Source organism: Macrobrachium rosenbergii, chromosome 26 (genome assembly GCF_040412425.1).
Source record: "Macrobrachium rosenbergii isolate ZJJX-2024 chromosome 26, ASM4041242v1, whole genome shotgun sequence".
Lineage (NCBI taxonomy): Eukaryota > Metazoa > Arthropoda > Malacostraca > Decapoda > Palaemonidae > Macrobrachium > Macrobrachium rosenbergii.
The window spans coordinates 7,631,915-7,651,007 of NC_089766.1; the positions used below are offsets into that span (position 1 = coordinate 7,631,915).

The 19,093-nt window shown below is 38.5% G+C and overlaps 2 protein-coding genes across 4 annotated transcripts in view; both read left to right on the top strand.

Annotated features, from left to right (window-relative positions):
- The window catches only part of LOC136852983 (gastrula zinc finger protein XlCGF52.1-like), a 36,785-nt gene extending 31,215 nt beyond the window's left edge, over positions 1–5,570 (top strand). For all 3 annotated transcript variants that reach the window (XM_067128074.1, XM_067128075.1, XM_067128072.1), the window contains one exon: positions 4,183–5,570. In XM_067128074.1, the coding sequence (XP_066984175.1) occupies positions 4,257–5,318 (1,062 nt within the window). In that variant the 5' untranslated portion in view covers positions 4,183–4,256 and the 3' untranslated portion in view covers positions 5,319–5,570. The remainder of the gene's footprint in view (positions 1–4,182) is intronic.
- Positions 5,571–12,469: 6,899 nt separating this feature from the next.
- The window catches only part of LOC136852984 (zwei Ig domain protein zig-8-like), a 208,834-nt gene continuing 202,210 nt past the window's right edge, over positions 12,470–19,093 (top strand). The window contains exon 1 of the mRNA XM_067128077.1: positions 12,470–13,328. Coding sequence (XP_066984178.1) covers positions 13,326–13,328 — 3 coding nt within the window. The 5' untranslated portion in view covers positions 12,470–13,325. The remainder of the gene's footprint in view (positions 13,329–19,093) is intronic.

A 19,093-nucleotide genomic window follows, 5' to 3' on the forward strand; every position in this document is an offset into this window, starting at 1 on the left:
AGGATGCTTATCTACAAATTCCGGTTCATCCTTCCTCCAGGAAAATCCTTCGATTTGTGTCAGGAAAGGAAACTTATCAGTTCAGGGCCCTCTGCTTAAGGTTTAGCGACAGGCCCCCCCCAGCCTTCACCAGAATTTTTCAACTAGTTTCAGCATGGGCCCACAAGAGAGGCATCCGTCTTTGCAGGTATCTGGATGATTGGCTCATCCTGTCACCTTCTGCAGCCCAAGCCGAGAAGGACAGGGACTTGGTGTTAAAGACATGCGAGACCATGGGGAATCTCATAAATTTCAAGAAGTCGGATTTAGTTCCGACAGAGAGAATCAAGTACTTGGGAATGATGATAGATACCCAGATATTGATAGAAGTTTTGAGAAGGTTCCTCGCCAAGTCCATGCAACCAATGAAGACTTGACAGATTCTAATTGGACACCTAGTACGTTCTCTACAATGGAAGTTAAAAGAAGACAGCCAAACTCATGAAAATACAGAACTGATTGCGGTAACAAAGGAAAACAGGAGAAATTTATAATGGTGGAGAAACCCAAAGAATCATCTCCAAGGAATGAAATTGGGACAGTTAGCTCTGGAGATGCTAGTGTTCTCGGACACATCTGGGACTGGTTGGGGAGCACACCTAAACAAAAAGTGTGTTTCAGGGACTTGGAGCAAGATAGAACAAAAAGAATGCATAAATGTTCTGGAGATGAAGGCAGCCTGGTTAGCTCTGCAGCACAGTACTTCCAAGAGGACCTGAAAGGGAAGACAACAGTCTTGATGAGCAACAACACTTGGGTTGTCTCCTATTTGAACAAACTGGGAGATGATTTCCCGTTCCTTAAACCAACTAGCAATCAAGATTCACGTATGGTTGGAACTCAAGGGCCTGACACTGACTGCCAGATATATCCCAAGGAAGAAGGACATTGTGGCAAACACCTTAAGCAGATCAGGACAGATAGTGGGGATGGAGTGGTCCATGCTCCAATCAATAGCGAACAGATTCCCCAGCATGTGGCTGGGCCCCACAATGGAAGAACCACAAGTTACCCCTATACTGCTCTCCAGTTCCAGACAAAAACACCAGTGGAACAACCTAGACATTTACATATTCCCCCCCTTTCAGCCAAGTCAGGAGGGTGATCAACAGGTGCTTCGTTTCTCAGGGTCTCCAAATGACGTTGGTAGCCCCAATGTGGCCTCAAGCGGAATGGTATGCGGATCTCCTACATCTTCTCATAGACATCCCAAGACGTCTTCCCATAACACCAGACCTACTAAAACAAGAACACAGCGGAAAGTTACATCGGGCAGTAGAATCACTTCAACTTCACAGCTGGAGACTACTGAGCAACTCCTCAGAAAGAAAGGCTTTTCTAGAAAGGCTGCAAAAGTTATTTCCAGCTTGGTTAGAGAATCCTCCCTCAAACTATACGAAAGGAAATAGCCAGTCTTCGTGGACTGGTGCACTAAGAGGGATTTACATCCCCTCACAACAACTGTAAAAAATGTAGCAGCTTTCCTTCTCTTTCTGAGGAATGAGAAAAACCTCTTCGTCCCGGCCGTGAAAGGTTATAGGTCCATCCTCTCCAAAGTTTTTAAAGCAAGAGATATTGAATTGTCATGATCTTGGGAGATTTTGGATATGATCAAACACTTTGAGAAAAGTTGTTCTCCTCGAAATTTGAAACTTTCTGATTGGGGTATAACGAAAGTTTTAACTTTCTTGACCAAGTCGCCTTATGAACCCATCAGAACTTCTTCAGACAGGGACTTAACCTTAAAAACAATGTTTCTTTTAGCTTTAGCATCAGCTGAAACATTTGGTAAGATTCATGCACTTTCTTATAATGTAACCCACACCTGTGGATGGATGGAAATGGCTTTCGATTTTCTGCCAGACTCCTTCAAAAAACCCAGAACCCATCATCCCATTACCCAAGATTTAATGGCTTCTCCATTAAATCTCTTAAAGACTTTTTTGGATAACAATCAAGAAGAGATGCTGCTTTGCCCCATACATGCAGTGAAAGCCTACATAAAGCGTACAGCCTGCCTCAGACCAGCACAACGTAGACTTTTCGTTAGCATGGGTCGTATTAAGAAGGAGATTTCCAAAAACACAATCTCCTTCTGGCTGAGGAAGGTCATAAGCAGAGCTTACAGTGTGGAACAAGATTTATATACCGTTCCGACACACGTTAAGGCCCATAACATCAGGAGTATTGACCCGTCAGTTGCCTTTAAGAAGAACTGCTGTGGGACAGATCCTCCATGCTGGAGTTTGGAACAGACAAACCACCTTCATGGCTTTTTATTTGAAAGACGTCACACATAAGTCATTGGACATTTTCTCCTTAGACCCAGGCTCAACAAGTGGTGTGAAGGCTATGATCTTTTAGCTCCATTTGGATTACATTGAGCGGCCCTTCTCCATAACACCACCTGGGTCCAGCATGTGATGTTCACGGGATAGGACCATCTGGCTCCATTTGAACATAGAGCTCCCATGTTCCATCACATCACTTTAAAGAGAGTATTATTCGTTTAAATGTTATTTTATTTTTGGTGGTTACTGTTGATTACCTTGTTTGTTTGTGGAGGATCTTCCTCCCTCCTCTTTATGAGTCCCCTGTCACATGATGTTGTGGAATTTGTATCAGTGTCAGAACAAATGACAAATTCAAGAATAATTTGTATTTTTCCTAACATACAATCCCACAACATCATGTGAGTTTAATTTCCCACCTCGTGCCTCCCCTCTTTCCCGATCTCTCTCCACTCATCCAACTTGGGCAAAATATCACGGTTCTCTCTGGCTATTCACAAATTAGGGGTTGCTGGTCCTGCGGGCCACTTTCATAGCTAGTGCTACTCTCTAAAAGCAAGTCTACCATAGCCGTCCATGCATGCGCATCTAAGGATACCTCTGTCACATGATGTTGTGGGTTTGTATATTAGGAAAATACAAATTATTGTTGAATTTGTCATTTTTGGACTTAGGTAATTTCAAAACTCACATGAGAGCTCATACAGGAGAGAAAGCATTCAGTTGCTCAGCATGTCAAAGAAGTTTTTGCTATCAAAGTCATCTCAGAAGACACATGAGAACTAATACTGGAGAGAAACCATATAAATACTTGCTCTGTATGTAAAAGAAGTTTTACTCGTCAAAGTCATCCCAAAGCACACATGAGAACTCATACAGGATAGAAACCATTCACTTGCTCTGTAAGTCAAAGAAGTTTTTCTGGTTCAAGTCATCTCAGAACACACAAGAATTCATATATACTAGACAGACACTGTATATTTGATCTTTGTCCAAGTGGTTTTTCTAATTCTGAACTTCTCAAAGTGCACATTGGAAATCATTGTAGAGAGAGGACATTCTCCGGCCATAATGCAAAAAAAGTTAGACAATTTTAGATACTTTGAGTTTACTCATGAAAATTTTCATAATATATAGAAGCCAATTAAATGTACAGAATGGCAAAAAGGTTTTTAGTGCTCCTCTGCTCTCAAAAACCTGATGAGAGCCCATATTGAAGAGAAGCCATTCACATTTCATAATTGCCAAAGGAAATAATATGAATCGAGGTGTCTCAAAAGGCATGAGATAACTCATACTAGATAGAAGTCATATGTACTGGGTTCACAAGAAGTTTTTTCATTAGGTCCATCTCAGAACGAAGGTAAAGACTCAGAAGAAATAAGTCATTCTTCTGCAGAGTGGTAAAACAGTTTTTCTCTTGTGAATAAGTTCATAACATTCGGGAGATCTCATGAAGAATAGATGTTAGTCTTTTACACTGCATGTTATATATTTTGTGTTGCAATCTGCTAAAAACTGTATACAGTAAGTGGTTGTGAATGCCAAAATAGTGTTTTCAAGTGTCATAATGTACAGTCACTCAGCAGAGATGATGTTCAGTTCCACTGACAGATTTGTTAATTTTTTGCATCCCAAAGTAACCTGCCGTGATATGGTTTTAATTATGGTCAACTTACCTACTGAACCTATAAAAAAATAGCATCAGCAAACTGTGGAACTATAAAAAGAAAAAATTATCTTTATATTTTTAGGATCCAATTAGTGTTTACAGGGAAAAAATGATTGTATTGTGTTATAGATGGTGGTATTGAGAAAAAATATTGTTTTACTTTTTAATATTTTATTTCAGAGTATTCCAAGCAGAGGAAAATTTCATCAGATCCTAACTAGGATTGAGTATTGTACATAGAACATCCTGTGAAAATGGAAGCTGAAAGATCATTATCGTTGCTGTTAATCAAAAAAGATGAGGAGAATTTGGAGGAGGATCTTAACAAAAACACAGATGAGGGCTCTCTATATGCAGATACTTTCTCAGAAGTGAAGGCAGAACCAGAATTTATTTACCATAGTGAATTTAATATAGACTCTTCATCCCAGTGTATAAAGTGTGAGGATGACTCTCCAATCTTTGACGAAGAAAGTGGAAAGAAGATTATTGCAGAAGACAGTGGACATTTGGATAGAGCAGAGGATTCTCACATACCATTCATATCATGTGGAATATTGTACCATGATAATTTTCCTAATAAGACTGACAAAAATAATTTCAAAACTTTCGAGGTATTTTCAATGACAAACAACAAAACAAGGAAGCGAATAACTTGTGCTGAATGCGACAGGACATTTTCTCAGTTGTGTGATCTGAAATCCCACATGAGATCACATACAGGAGAGAAACCATTCACATGCTCTATATGTCAAAGAAGTTTTTCACAGTCAGGTTATCTCACAACACACATGAGAACTCACACAGGGGAGAAACCATTCACTTGCTCTGTATGTCAAAAAAGTTTTATCGATTCAAGTAACCTCAGATCACACATGAGATCTCATACAGGAGAGAAACCGTATACTTGCTCTACATGTCAAAGAAGTTTTTTTGGCTCAGGTAATCTCAAAATACACATGAGAAGTCATACAGGAGAGAAACCGTTCACTTGCTCTGTATGCCAAAGAAGTTTTGCTGGCTTAGGTAATCTCAAAATACACATGCGAATTCATACTGGAGAGAAACCATATACTTGCTCTGTATGTAAAAGAGGTTTTTCTTGCTTAGGTCATCTCAAACCCCACATGCGAACTCATACAGGAGAGAAACCATTCATTTGCTCTGTATGTCAAAGAAGTTTTTCTGTCGCAGGTAATCTCAGAACCCACATGAGAATTCATACAGGAACGAAACCATTCAGTTGCACTGTATGTCAAAGAAGTTTTTCTGACTCATGCAATCTCAAAAAACACATGAGAACTCATACAGGATAGAAACCATTCACTTGCTCTGTATGTCAGAGAAGTTTTTCTGATTCAATTTGTCTCTAAACAGACTGTATTTGATCTTTGTCCAAATAGTTTTTATAATTCTGAAATTCTCAAAGTGCACATTGGAAATCATTGTAGAAAGAGGCCATTCTCTGGTCCTAATATAAAAAATGTTAGACAGTTTCAAATACTTCGAGATTAATCATGAAAACTCATAATATTGAGAGGCCAATTAAATGTACTGAGTGCCAAAAAGGTTTTTTATTATTCCTCTGCTCTCGGAAAACTTATGAGAACATATTGGAGAGAAGGCATTCACTTCTCATGAATACCAAAGGTGATTTTCTGAATCATGGTGTCTCAAAAGGTGCGTGAAAACTCATACTAGAGAAGTCATATACTGTATATGCGCTGGGTTCCAAAGAAGTTTTTTCATTAGGTCCATCTTAGAATGAATGTGTTAACTCAGAAGTAAGATGTCGTTCTTCCATGCAGTGTTAAAAGTTTTTCTCTTGTAGTTTTTTTTAACTCTACTCATTGAATACCGTATATTTCTAGCTTAATAAATTTTCTGGTATTCACTTTTCTTTTTCCCCATGTAGTTTTTGTATGATTTCCAAATTAAGAATTAGTTTTGTCACTGTTAACATGAATTTTTCTTCCATATTTTATTCAGCATTATACATATGTACTTGTGTATGTAGTTTTAAGCTTGAGTATTTCCATGAAATGTCATGCATAGTGGAAATAAAGAGATTGATTTTTCATTAAACATCAGTGAAAAAAGCTAACCAGCCATAAGTGTTGAAACAGGACTTACTTTGTAAATAAATAAAGGACACTATTATTCTGTTTTAAGCTAACAAGTTAAAAGTGTTGAGCCATCACTTGTTTTTTAAATGACTAAAGTACTGATTATTATGTTTTAAGCTAACCAGTCAGAAGTGTTGAGCTAGGACTTGCTGTGTAAACGACTGAAGTAGGTATTATTGTACATGTATTTTACTTTAAGCTAACCAGTCAGAAGTGTGGAGCCAGTACTTGCTGTGTAAATAACTAAAGCACTGTATTTTACTGCTTTAAGCTAAGCATTCAGGACTTGTTTTGTAAATGACTAAAGTACTTTATTATTCTGCTTTAAGCTAAGCAGTCAGAAGTGTTCAGACAAGAACATGCTTTATAAAAGTCTGAACTGCCAGTCTCAATTTATCAAAGTAGTTTGGATAAAAATTCATCCATTTTTGGGTCTTGGAAGGTAAGAGAAACCATCAAACAGTTGTCAAGTCAATTAGGAAAGGGTGTACTGTCGGTTGAAAAATACTGCATTGCTATTTATCTTTTGCAGTGAAATTATTTTTGAGAAGAGAAGTTCACTGAAGTTTTCTTGAGCATTCAGCTGGGTAAGTTGTCCCTCTACTGAACTCTGTAATTTACAAACCCATCATTGTTTCTTTTCAACATTACCTTTGTTCTTACAGAACTGCAAACCATTGCCTGTTATATGGGGGCATTCTTGTGTGCAAGTATCCCAGACACCATTATCCTATAGAAGAAAACTTCTCCGCATTTTCCCCTTGACTTTCTAAGTCTTGCATAACTGTTTCCTAAGAAATACCCTGTCTTGATCCAAGCACACACTTCCTTGTCCTAACCCACATTCTTCTTCATTTATCAGTCAATCTGTCATCTTTATAATAGTTTATAATTATCAGTTTGATAATGTTTGTAGAAGTCCAAGTTGAGAATTGTAACCAATGAGTTAGAAGGTCGATGTAGGAAAGTGCCAGATTGGTGGGATTACAGGTAAGTTGCTGCAGTAATTGAGTGACAGAAGGCTCCAGATGGATGGCAAAGGTGATAAAGGGTAAGCTTTTGTGCTGACTTCTCCAAATTTCAAGTTTACCGGTTTCATTTTCTGTTACCCTCATATTTATTTATCATCTTTTCCTTGTAATGTTTCCCTCTCTGCGGGCTGATTTCCATCTGGAGCCCTCTTGGGTTTACAGTCAGGTGACTCTGCCCACTAGGGTTTTCTGCTGAAGATTGGAGAAAGAGATAGAAGAATTATAGGGTCATACCATAACCTAGTGTATAGGGAAAAGTGCAAAGCATGTGTTGATTTAAAGTATGACTGAGAAGTGGGGAGAGAATAACATTAGCATTCTCTTACTATTGTGAGGCTTTTCCAAGCTAAAGTTTGCAGTAAATTTAAATTACAGGCTCAGTAGTAGATTCTAAAACAAGCACTTAAAAAATATTTCTGGGTTTACAAGGTTGTTAATTGCAGTGCTACAGTACAAAGAATGGCTGTTAATAAGCATATCAAGTCAGCTCGATATCTTGGCAACCCTTGTCTGAGTATTAGCAACCTCTTGGGAACCGTGTTTTTAGTTTTAGAAACCTTGATATGATCATCCAGGCCTGAAAAGGGCCAGGCTTGGGCTTTGGGGTCAACACAGGCCATTGAGTGCAAACACCCACTGGTAAACCATTACTGTACATACAGTATTACCAATGAAAACATTTATCAAATGATTTTAAAGCTGTTTCTGCTCTTCTACAAATGTAGCATTTATCAGCAAAGGTTTTCTTACTAAAAGCAGAACAAGGGTTGAACAGACAAGGGCGATCTTGCTGTAAGCGTCACTGTTCAGGGGGAACCCATCATGTTTATCCTGTAGGTGGGGTAATGCTGTCAGTGCACCTCATGTGGTGTACTGTAGGAATTACTATAGGTTCTTCGCAGCATCCATTTGTCCCCTAGCTGCAACCTCTTTCATTCCTTTTACTTTACCTCCATTCATATCTTTCTTCTATCTTGCTATCCAACCTCTCTTAACAAATATTTCATAGTGCAACTGCGAGGTTTTCCTTCTGTTACACCTTTCAGACCTATCTACTCTCAATTTCCTTTCCAGCGCTGAATGACCTCATTGTCCCAGTGCTTGGCCTTTGACCTAAACTCTATACTCAATTCACATCATGTTTACGAGTCACTTTAAGAAAAGGAAGAGTCCTTCTTTGTCACACCTCTGAACACGGGGTCATTTATCTCATGCACTGGTTATTTGAACCTCCTTCTGTATTCCATATCTAATGTATGTATTAAAACTGCAGTCTAATTATTACCTGAACATGCTTCTCTATGTCCCTCTAATCTAACTTCCAGAAATTGGTCCTCAGAAGCTTCTCTGCCACGACTGCCCTCAACAACTTCCAGCTGTGAGGTTCTTAAATGGGGACACCCACGGTCGTTTTATGGTTGCCTGTCTGTACTGGAGGTGAATAGTGTGCATATCCAAGCATATTTGAGCTTTTCAACTCCTCTGCTACCCACAGGGACCCAGCTGACACTATCACGTGCTATTCTAAGCCAGGGGTTGTACGAAGGACAGGTCCAAACCATCTCTGTGGCCCTTTCGTCGTTATCTTGTCTACTTATGGAACTACTGCAATGTAATTTTTCTTGTTTTGCTACATTTGACTTCCCCTCTCCCTCTCTCTATATATATATCTTACACTTTACAAGAAGGTACCTCCTGAAAGTAGTTCTTCAATGGAGGGGTGGGTAGAGCTCTCGGCTAGCACACTGGTGGCCCAACGTTCGACTCTCCGAGCGGCCAATGAAGAATTAGAGGAATTTATTTCTGGTGATAGAAATTCATTTCTCGTCATAATGTGGTTCGGATTCCACAATAAGCTGTAGGTCCCGTTGCTAGGTAACCAGTTGGTTCTTAGCCACGTAAAATAAATATGATCTTTCGGGCCAGCCCTAGGAGGGCTGTTAATCAGCTCAGTGGCCTGGTTAAACTAAAATATACTTAACCTCCTGAAAGTGTTGGCTTTCTGGTTGCAACCTTTGGTGGGTTGCAACCAAAAAGCCAACACTTACCAGGTACCTTCATAAAGTGTAATTATATATACTATATATATATATATATATATACCTTCATAAAGTGTAATTATATATATATATATATATATATATATATATATATATATATATATATATATATATATATATATATATATATATATATATATATATATATATATATATATATATATAATCGCCCACCTCAGAACCTCTGTTCAGTTGCTGGTGAGGCGAACATCCTAACCACTGGACCACAAACACCCAAGGCTATAGATGAAACGATCAGGTTCTCAAAACAGGGCAGTTAAACGCAACAAACAGGAGACGGTTTGTTTAGTTAATCGCATCCAGGTACGGAGTAGTTCCAGATGGTGGTCCACCATTTTCTCCGGGTCATTTTGCGCTTGTTCCACCCCATTGGAGGCTTGATTTAGAATGCCTGTGAAAGCAGTAATTGCTGACATTTCTCGGGCTACGCTGCTCATTTGGATGAGCGAGAACAAGGCCGTGTATACTAATAGTACTAGCGCGCAATATCGGGCATGGTTCCGTTACTGTCGTCAGCTTCGGCCTATTTGTGTGTGACAAACTGGTTTATGGAATTTTATCAAATAGTTATTGGTGGTGTGGGATACTGGGAAATGCTCGCTCTCTCTCTCTCTCTCTCTCTCTCTCTCTCTCTCTCTCTCTCTCTCTTCGAAAATTTGCTTGTTTATCAGCAATTCTACGCTACATTTCAGACAACGTAGCTGGCGCAGCAACATAGCGATTTCAGCCGAATACCGATGACGTTAAAGGTTGACCATTTTAAGATCTACACGTGTCACGGAAAGAAAATCTTGGCAATTATTTTGGCGCTCGCCCACTTTAGTTCTTTAACAGCCATGAATAAAACATTTCATTCAGCGCCAACGTATGAGCATTCCAATTCCGCTTCGGAGGGAAAAAATACAATGAAGACATGCCTGGATGCTCGCAGAGTTGCAGGTGTTTAGGGACATTCCTTTAGTATATGTAATTCCATGAGGAATTTTTCCCGGTGAATGGGAAAGAAAGTACCGGGGAGAGAGAGAGAGAGAGAATGCGTGTGTACGGAAATTTTACAACGTCATTAACGTGAAGTAATGAAAATAAAGTGGTTCGAGACAAGAGACCAAGCACTCTTTAAACTAACTGCTCGGGTTTATTTCTACTGCGCTCGAGCGCGCCGTGCGTATAGTTCAGACAAGAGCATTTCTCTGTCTTCTAAATTTAACCCGTTCACTTTGCTGTCCAACTTCTTTACCTTTACTTTGCTTGGGGATCCAGCGACACTTCTCATTTAGGAAAAATTCCTTCGGCTGAGCTCTGTCAGACACCTGCTAATGATACATTTGATTTGAACTGACTAGAAAACGTAAGACTATAGAAGGAGATAAAACGATGACCTTTGGAGCTTGTTCCAAAACTCATCTTATAAAGAAAGGGGTTGGTGGGGGGCGAGGCGAGGGAGAGGGGAACTGACCTCCTCATCCACCTCTGAGGAATGGTCACTCATAAAAAGAAAGAAGTATTTCGAGGAGAAGAAGAAGAAGAAGCATAAGCGGGAATGACTTCCCCTTGCTGCGCGTTGCCGTGAAAATCTCGTAAATAACACGTTGGTTATCGCTTATGCATAAACCATTGGTTTTTCACTTGAAAATGTTTGGGGAAGGCATCATGGAGGCAAATCATGTCCCGCGAGAATGGAGTACTGTATTTTGGATAGACGACGCCCGGATGGCAATATCAGGTCGTCTGGAAAAGGAGGAAGCGCCGCTGATATATAAACTCGTGTAAGAGAGCTCGTTTGTTCGAGGCATTTCCTCCTTTATCGCTACGTGCTATGAAGCCCTTCCGGGTAAAATATTCTTGGGACCTCGACGACGTATATGTAGACCCCTCCCCCTATCCACCCCCCTCCCCGCCTTTTTTTCTTCTCCTTTATAAGCTAGTTCATGGCTCTTCACGTTTCGAATCAGTGGAAATTGGGTTCTTTGAAAATCGCGTATGAAAATAAAAGGACGGATCTTCGTGACCTTATCATTCACTTTAGAACTGCCTTGCACTTGTCAACTGTCGAAGAGAGGAAATGTTGCCACTTAAAATAATAACGATAATTGGAAGTTGAGGAGAGTAATTGAGAGTACTAGACCTATGTGTAATATCCTTTTAAACCATCCTTTATTTTCATTAACCTATTCCTCGATATAAGTAGCCCACCCGAAACTAAAGCAGATGTTTCTTCATCTCGCATAAAAAGCGAATTCTTATGCATATGACATCCATTCCCGGCAGAACTGAACCTCTCTATGACAAGGTGGATACGTCAACCAGGGTTGCTAGAATTTGCCCCATCCATTATGGATGCCATCTGGTGGCAGACCTGAGTCTTTTACTTCCTTGCTCCTCCAACCTCAATGGTCTCTCCTCCAACACTTTCGACCTCCACCATTCCTCCTCCTCTCTGCCACGTCTGCTTGTCGGAGATGTGCTTGCGTCGACTAACCCTTGTTTGTGTTTCTGAATCTTTTTTGTTGCTCTTGATAGGATTGTGTCGTTGTGTGTATGCAATTCAAGTCATATATATATATATATATATATATATATATATATATATATATATATATATATATATATATATATATATATATATAATGTGTTTATAACGTTTTTATATGAGAACAGAAACCATGATTCTGTTTCATTTATACTTGTTTCAGCATTTAAAGGATTAACGTGGTACATATTTGGAAAAAATCATATACATACATATATATATATATATATATATATATATTTATAACGTTTTTATATATATATATATATATATATATATATATATATATATATATATATATATATATATATATATATATATATATATATATATACTATATATACTATATGTGTGTGTGTGTATAAGGTTTGCTTTCAGCCAATTGAAACCCAAATGTTCGAAAACTATTCGAGACTACTTTAGTTCAAACAAGACATTGTTCGAAGCATTAATCTTATGAATGAATGATCTGCAGAAATTGTTAGGACGCAAATATAATTTTATAACCAATTTTCGGAAAATAATTTTGCAAATTTATGATCTTGAATAACTAGTAAATCTTAGATGTAGCTTGCATATTCGTGGGAAACTGCTTTTCGAACCATTGTTTCAGAACAACCCAAACGGATTGATGTTTGAAACTGGTAATTTGGATCCGACATCGGCAATATAAACAAACTTCTGATGGTTTACTGGCTTAGTGTAAGGATGGACCTTGGTGTGAGTGAACCGCTGTGACTTGTGATCCTGATGTCATTCGTGCTTCGAAGTATTGTTTAATGTTGTGATTCAACTAATGATATTTCATTAATGCTATATTGTTTTTTATTGAGGTAAATGGATATTTGAAATTGCAGACCGTAGGAAATACTGATTTTCAAAATGGACCATAGAACTGTCCCAGCTAGGGAAGTGGAGTTCAGGAGCACATGTACAAATTGGAAAGTGATACATAGGCCTATAATATGTGTCATGGCAGAATTACATAATAAAACGTATTATTCAAATGGTGGACCACCTTCTTAGCAATCATACTTGAAATAAAATGAGAAAGCAACCCCATTATCACTCTGTTAATGAGGTGGTCACTTCAGCCAAGGTCTGTAGTCCTTGACTTCAACCACCTGACGAAGAATCCGACATGAACACTAGGCCTAACAGTATGAAAATCCCGGTCTAGATTGAAAAGGCGTTTGAAAGGACTTGACTTAATTCATCATAAATCATTATCAAGACCACTTTCCATGGAAGGTGACGAGCTAACCAAAAAACCGAAGGCAGACGATGATCTCAGGAGCAAAAAAATTTGGTTCGTTGGACCTGTAACCGGGCATTTTTTTTTTTTTTAATTCAAGACCTTTGGAGCTGCTAAAGAATTTTACCTCGTCCTGCTCATTAAAAATCTTGACTTGGAGCTGCTAAAGAATGTTCGAATGTTACCTGACCGGTGGAATGTTTGAAAATTACGTTGGGATAGGGATGGCTTTTTAATTTTGAAAAATGCCAAATTAGATCAGTACTACAAGGGGAGGACAGCCGTCGCTTTCTCCGGCTGATGGTGAGTGTTACATCTATAGTTATTAATTATTATGTTAATATTCATAGGCCTAGCCAGGATTTAAGTCCATTACGTAATAAACATTTAGCGTCACATGATATGATTTTATTTGCATAAAACATTGCAAAAGCGTTATTGGTTTCTTATACACATCATTTAGGCTAGAGTAGCTTTCTTGTGGACTGCAGATAACCTGTATAATTGTACTGGTTAATTAGTGAAGTATTACGATTTTCTTAGTTTTTTGTTCATGCTAAAATGGGTATTTTTTCCCAGGGGGGGCGTGTGATGGAAAAACTGCACATTTTTTTTAATGAAAGTTGCAACAACACGCAAACAAACCTTGCATTATCATTCTCAACACCATGACTCATTGTATTCTTCATTGTCCGTTCATTATTCATTCATTCATTCCATCACCGTCACTGAAAAATGGAAAACATTTATTTCGGGGGTTTTGCTTTAAGCTGTACAAAGAGATAGGTTTAATTTAATGTAAGCTATAGATGCTAGTGTGTCCGTACCATCAGTTTTAATGTGGAATTGCAGATATATATATATATATATATATATATATATATATATATATATATATATATATACTGTATATATATAATATTACATGGAATATGTGAAATCCAGGGATTTCACGAAATCCCCAGGGAATTTGTGAAACGAGTCGCTTGCTTAGGAACATTTGATCTCCTAGTACTAAAAACACGGCGAAACAGTGATTCATCTACACTTTCGCCGTGTTTAGTGCTAGCCCCTGTGGGGTTAAATGTATTTCACCGTGTTTAGTACAAACCCCTTTGGGATCAAATGTCCCTAAGTGCATTTGATTCCCCAGGGGCTAGTACTAAACACAGCGAAACAGTGATTCATCTACACTGTTTCGCCGTGTTTAGTACTAGCCCTTGGGGGATCAAATGACCCTGAGTGCATTTGACGCTCCAGGGGCTAGTACTAAACACGGCGAAACAGTGTAGATGAATCACTGTTTCGCCGTGTTTAGTACTAACCCCAGGGAGATCAATTGTCCCTAAGTGGATTTGATCCCCCAGGGGCTAGTACTAAACACGGCGAAACAGTGTAGATGAATCACCTTTTCGCCGTGTTTAGTACTAGCCCTCGGCGATGAAATGTTCCTACAAATTCCCTAGGGATTTCCTGAAAGTCCCGTTTTCACATATTCCCTGTAACACATTTATTTTACGAAGCCTTCAGAATACCGTCTCATCATGAAAACTCGGCCCATGAATATCTTTTTATATTCGCCGAGTCTAATTTTTTTTTTTTTTATGTTTCTTTTCAAATTTCCTAAGACAATCATAAGTACCATTACGAGAGTCGCGCAAAAGTACAATGTTATTCACAATGGCCTATTCAGTGTTTACGCGAGGGTGCTCTCAGCACCAAATTCGTTCCAGGAATAATTTTTTTTCCTTCTTGTTTTTCGTGTAAAGAATTGTTTTCTCTGACAAAGGTCGTTAGAACGTCACCCAAAACAGAGTTTTTCTTTTCCACGTTTTTCCCTCTTTCGTTGATAGATCAGAGGATGTTTAGACTAAGAAGATGCCATTTTGGAGGCAATAGATCAGAGGATAGGTAGGTCGATAAGATTATTTTTTGGAGGCAATAGATCAGAGGATAGCTAGACCGATAAGGTGCCTTTTTGGAGGCAATAGATCATAGGATAGCTAGACCGATAAAATGATTTTTTGGAGGCAATAGATCAGAGGATAGCTAGACCGATAAGGTGCCTTTTTCGAGGCAATAGATCATAGGATAGCTAGACCGATAAAATGATTTTTTGGAGGCAATAGATCAGAGGATAGCAAGACCGATAAGATGCCTTTTTGGAGGCAATAGATCATAGGATAGCTAGACCGATAAAATGATTTTTTGGAGGCAATAGATCAGAGGATAGCTAGACCGATATGATGATTTTTCGGAGGCAGTAGATCATAGTATAGCTAGACCGATAAGATATCTTTTTGGAGGCAATAGATCATAGGATAGCTAGACCGATAAGGTGCCTTTTTGGAGGCAATAGATCATAGGATAGCTAGACCGGTAAGATGCCTTTTTGGAGGCAATAGATCATAGGATAGCTAGACCGGTAAGATGCCTTTTTGGAGGCAATAGATCATAGGATAGCTAGACCGGTAAGATGCCTTTTTGGAGGCAATAGATCTTGGGATAGTTAGACTGATGAGATGATTTTTTGGAGGCAATAGATCATTGGATAGCCAGACCAATAAGATACCTTTTTGGAGGGAGGCAGTAGATTAGAGGATGGCTTGACCAATAAGATGCCTATTTGGAGACGATAGATCATAGGATGGCTAGTCCGATAAGATGCCTATTTGGAGGCAGTGGATTAGAGGATGGCTAGATTGATAAGATGCCATTTTGGAAGCAATAGATCATAGGATAGCTAGAGAGATGAGATGATTTTTTGGAGGCAATAGGATAGCTAGAGAGATGAGATTATTTTTTGGAGGCAATAGATCATAGGATAGCTAGACCGATAAGATGCCTTTTTGGAGACAATATATCATATGGTAGCTAGACCGATAAGATGTCTTTTTGGAGGCAGCTGATTAGAGGATAGCTAGACCGATAAGACGCCTTTTTGGAGGCAAGCGGCGGAGCACAGAAAATGAGACTAATAGACCAACAGGCAAAAATGGAACTATATATAGCAAGTAAACAAAAAATCGCCCTCTCTCCTAATAATGGAGGATTTTGAGAAAAATGGCAGCCAGAATCGTTGAAATGCTGCGTGGGGCTCCTTTTTATAAATCCCTAAATCCTTCTACCGTATGGTTTACCTCGCAGGATTGTGTATGGGGTCATTACCCGTGAGCCCAGAGGCTATTTGTATGGTTTTTATGACAAGCCTTATCCATAGGTTTCATTTCGTGTGGAGGGTTCTGCTGTTTTTTTTTTTTTTTTTTCTGGTGTTACGAACCACTCTTGGGTTCATCAGGTTCTTTAAAACAAAAATATCGGGACTGAGAGAATCTGGCAGAAATTGGGGCAGACAAAGGAGGAAGGAACAAACTAAAACCAAAGTGATAACCTTAATACTAATTTATTTCTAAAATTAAAACGTTTATACTATTGTACAAATGAGTCAGGCTCATCAGTACTTACACATATGAGTCAGTAGCAAAATGTACTTGAAAACCAAATAATCGAAAAAAGAATCAGTACAAAAAGAGTCAACAAAGGACATGAATTAACAATTGAACAATAATTGACCAAAATCCATAAACATTACCAGGGCAGCATAAGTATTACAACAAACAGGGATTAATAAAAATACAAAAACAATACTTCAGAAATTACTTTTAATATTAAATTCATAATAATGAAGCAGCAGCAAAAATAAACTGGTCAGTACAACAAATAATTAAACTCAGTAATCAACATCAACATGAATAACCCAATGAAATGCAAATGACCAGCACAAAAAATTACGCTAAACTGTCAAGAAAAAAAAAAGTTCAACAAACTATCTAATCAACAATGTGAATTTAAAGTCCTAAACATTATGTTAAACAGGAGTCAGAAAAACACGTCAAATATTACCTCAAAACACAAATCTGAAATTTACGGATGAAACAAATAACCCGTGAAAATTAATCTTTACATAACGAACAAATACACATATTGCGAGAACTTTGTCTCAGTGAATACGTTAAACCCAAAAATACAACGAAACCTTGACACATGCACGGAAATCATAATACGTCTTACAGATATAATTGGGTTAAATACGACCACCATAGGGTTAAACTAAAGAGGTTAGCATCCAACATAAGCAAGTCCGCCATACTTGGACCTGAATACCCAAATGCAGCGAACATCCAAACTGTCTTCAGCGCTGTTAGAGCTCTCTCTCTCTCTCTCTCTCTCTCTCTCTCTCTCTCTCTCTCTCTCTCTCTCTCTCTCTCTCTCTCTCGTTTATTTGTGTCATCGTACTCATTTGATTGTAATTTTTATTTTCATTCTGAATTTCATCACAGAATGGTTATCGTCGTTGACATCAATAGCCTTATTATCATTATCGTCTTTGTTACAGCTAAAATTTATTATTTATCTGAATAACAACCGCCTCATATCAACTTTCATCCCAATATTCTGATACTGTTTTTATAGCTTGTAGGCCTACTATTGGTTAATGATTATAAAGACACCCCTTATCGGCAGGAAAAAGACTTGATAGACTATGGTACTGTTTTTGTTGCCTGTAGGCCTACTGTTGTTTTTTTTATTATGAGAACTTCCTTATTGGCAGGAAAAAAAAAAACTTGATAAACTATGGTACTGTTTTTGTAGCCTGTAGGCGTACTATTGGTTATTGATTATGAGAACATCCCTTGTCGGCAGCAAAAAGACTTGATTGACTATGGTACTGTTTTTGGGGCCTGTAGGCTTATTGTTGGTTATTGACTATGAGAACATCCCTTATCGGCAGGAAAAAGACTTGATAAACTATGGTAATGTTTTTGTAGCCTGTAGGATTAGAGAACATCCCTGACTATGGTACTGTTGTTTTTATTTTTTATTATGAGAACATCCCTTATCGGCAGGAAAAAGACTTGATAAACTATGGTAATGTTTTTGTAGCCTGTAGGCCTACTGTTGTTTTTATTTTTTATTATGAGAACATCCTTATCGGCAGGAAAAAGACTTGATAAACTATGTTAATGTTTTTGTAGCCTGTAGGCCTAGGGGGGGGGGGGAATGAAGGGAAGCAATGACAGTGTAGAGGTTCTCTGGACTATTGCAGGAGGGAGAGAAAGTTCTGGGAAGGGAAGTAAAATATCTAGATATGACATCAGAAGAGAACGTAGTCATATGTCAAAGAAGAGCGTTTTAAAGGGACCTTGAAGAAATAGAATATAATAGAAAAAGGCAGGCCTGGGGGATACAAACGTGAAAGGAGTCGTGCAAATATGAGAAATCCAGAGGAAGAGTGGAAGGAGAAAGGAACTGGGCCAAGAGTTGAAGTGTGACACATGAGATTCCTAGTCAGTGGCGGTGATAGTGTGATTCAGTGGCTGAGGTGAAAGTGCCGAAGAATTTGTTGTATGAGGGAAAAGTTGATTGAGGTGGGTGTAGAGTAATGCATCGAAATTGCTCTTTGTACCTTGAGATCGATACTTAGAAATGATAAGCTAGTGACGGAGAAATTGTAGGATTGGTGACTCAATAAAAAGTCGTTCAGCCGTCAGCTCATGTTTGCTAGATCTATACGTCAGCTCATGTTTGCTAGATCTATACGTCAGCTCATGTTTGCTGTATCTATAAATTGCTCTAGACCCAGCGCCGGAAGGATAAATGGATACTGGCGTCTGTTGGGATTTAGAGAGAGAGAGAGAGAGAGAGAGAGAGAGAGAGAGAGAGAGAGAGAGAGAGAGAGGGACCTATGTAACTATTGTTTGCGTGTAGTCAAATAAGCATACGGTATTTGTTTAATGTACGTCAAGGAAAGGTGGCACATGTTAATAATTCCGTTTTCAGACAATTTATATAAATACAGTATATATTTATATAAATATATTATGTATTTGCATATATACAGATGTGTAAATACCGGCATTTCTTCACAGATACACGTGCCGCATGGTTTTTTTTTGCATGCATGTGAGTAGGCCTAGTTTTAATCCCATTTGTGATGAAGGTTCGAGAGAACGAAATGGATGAGAATAACTATATATCTCTGAGTTACTGGCTCCATGTTTCTCCGT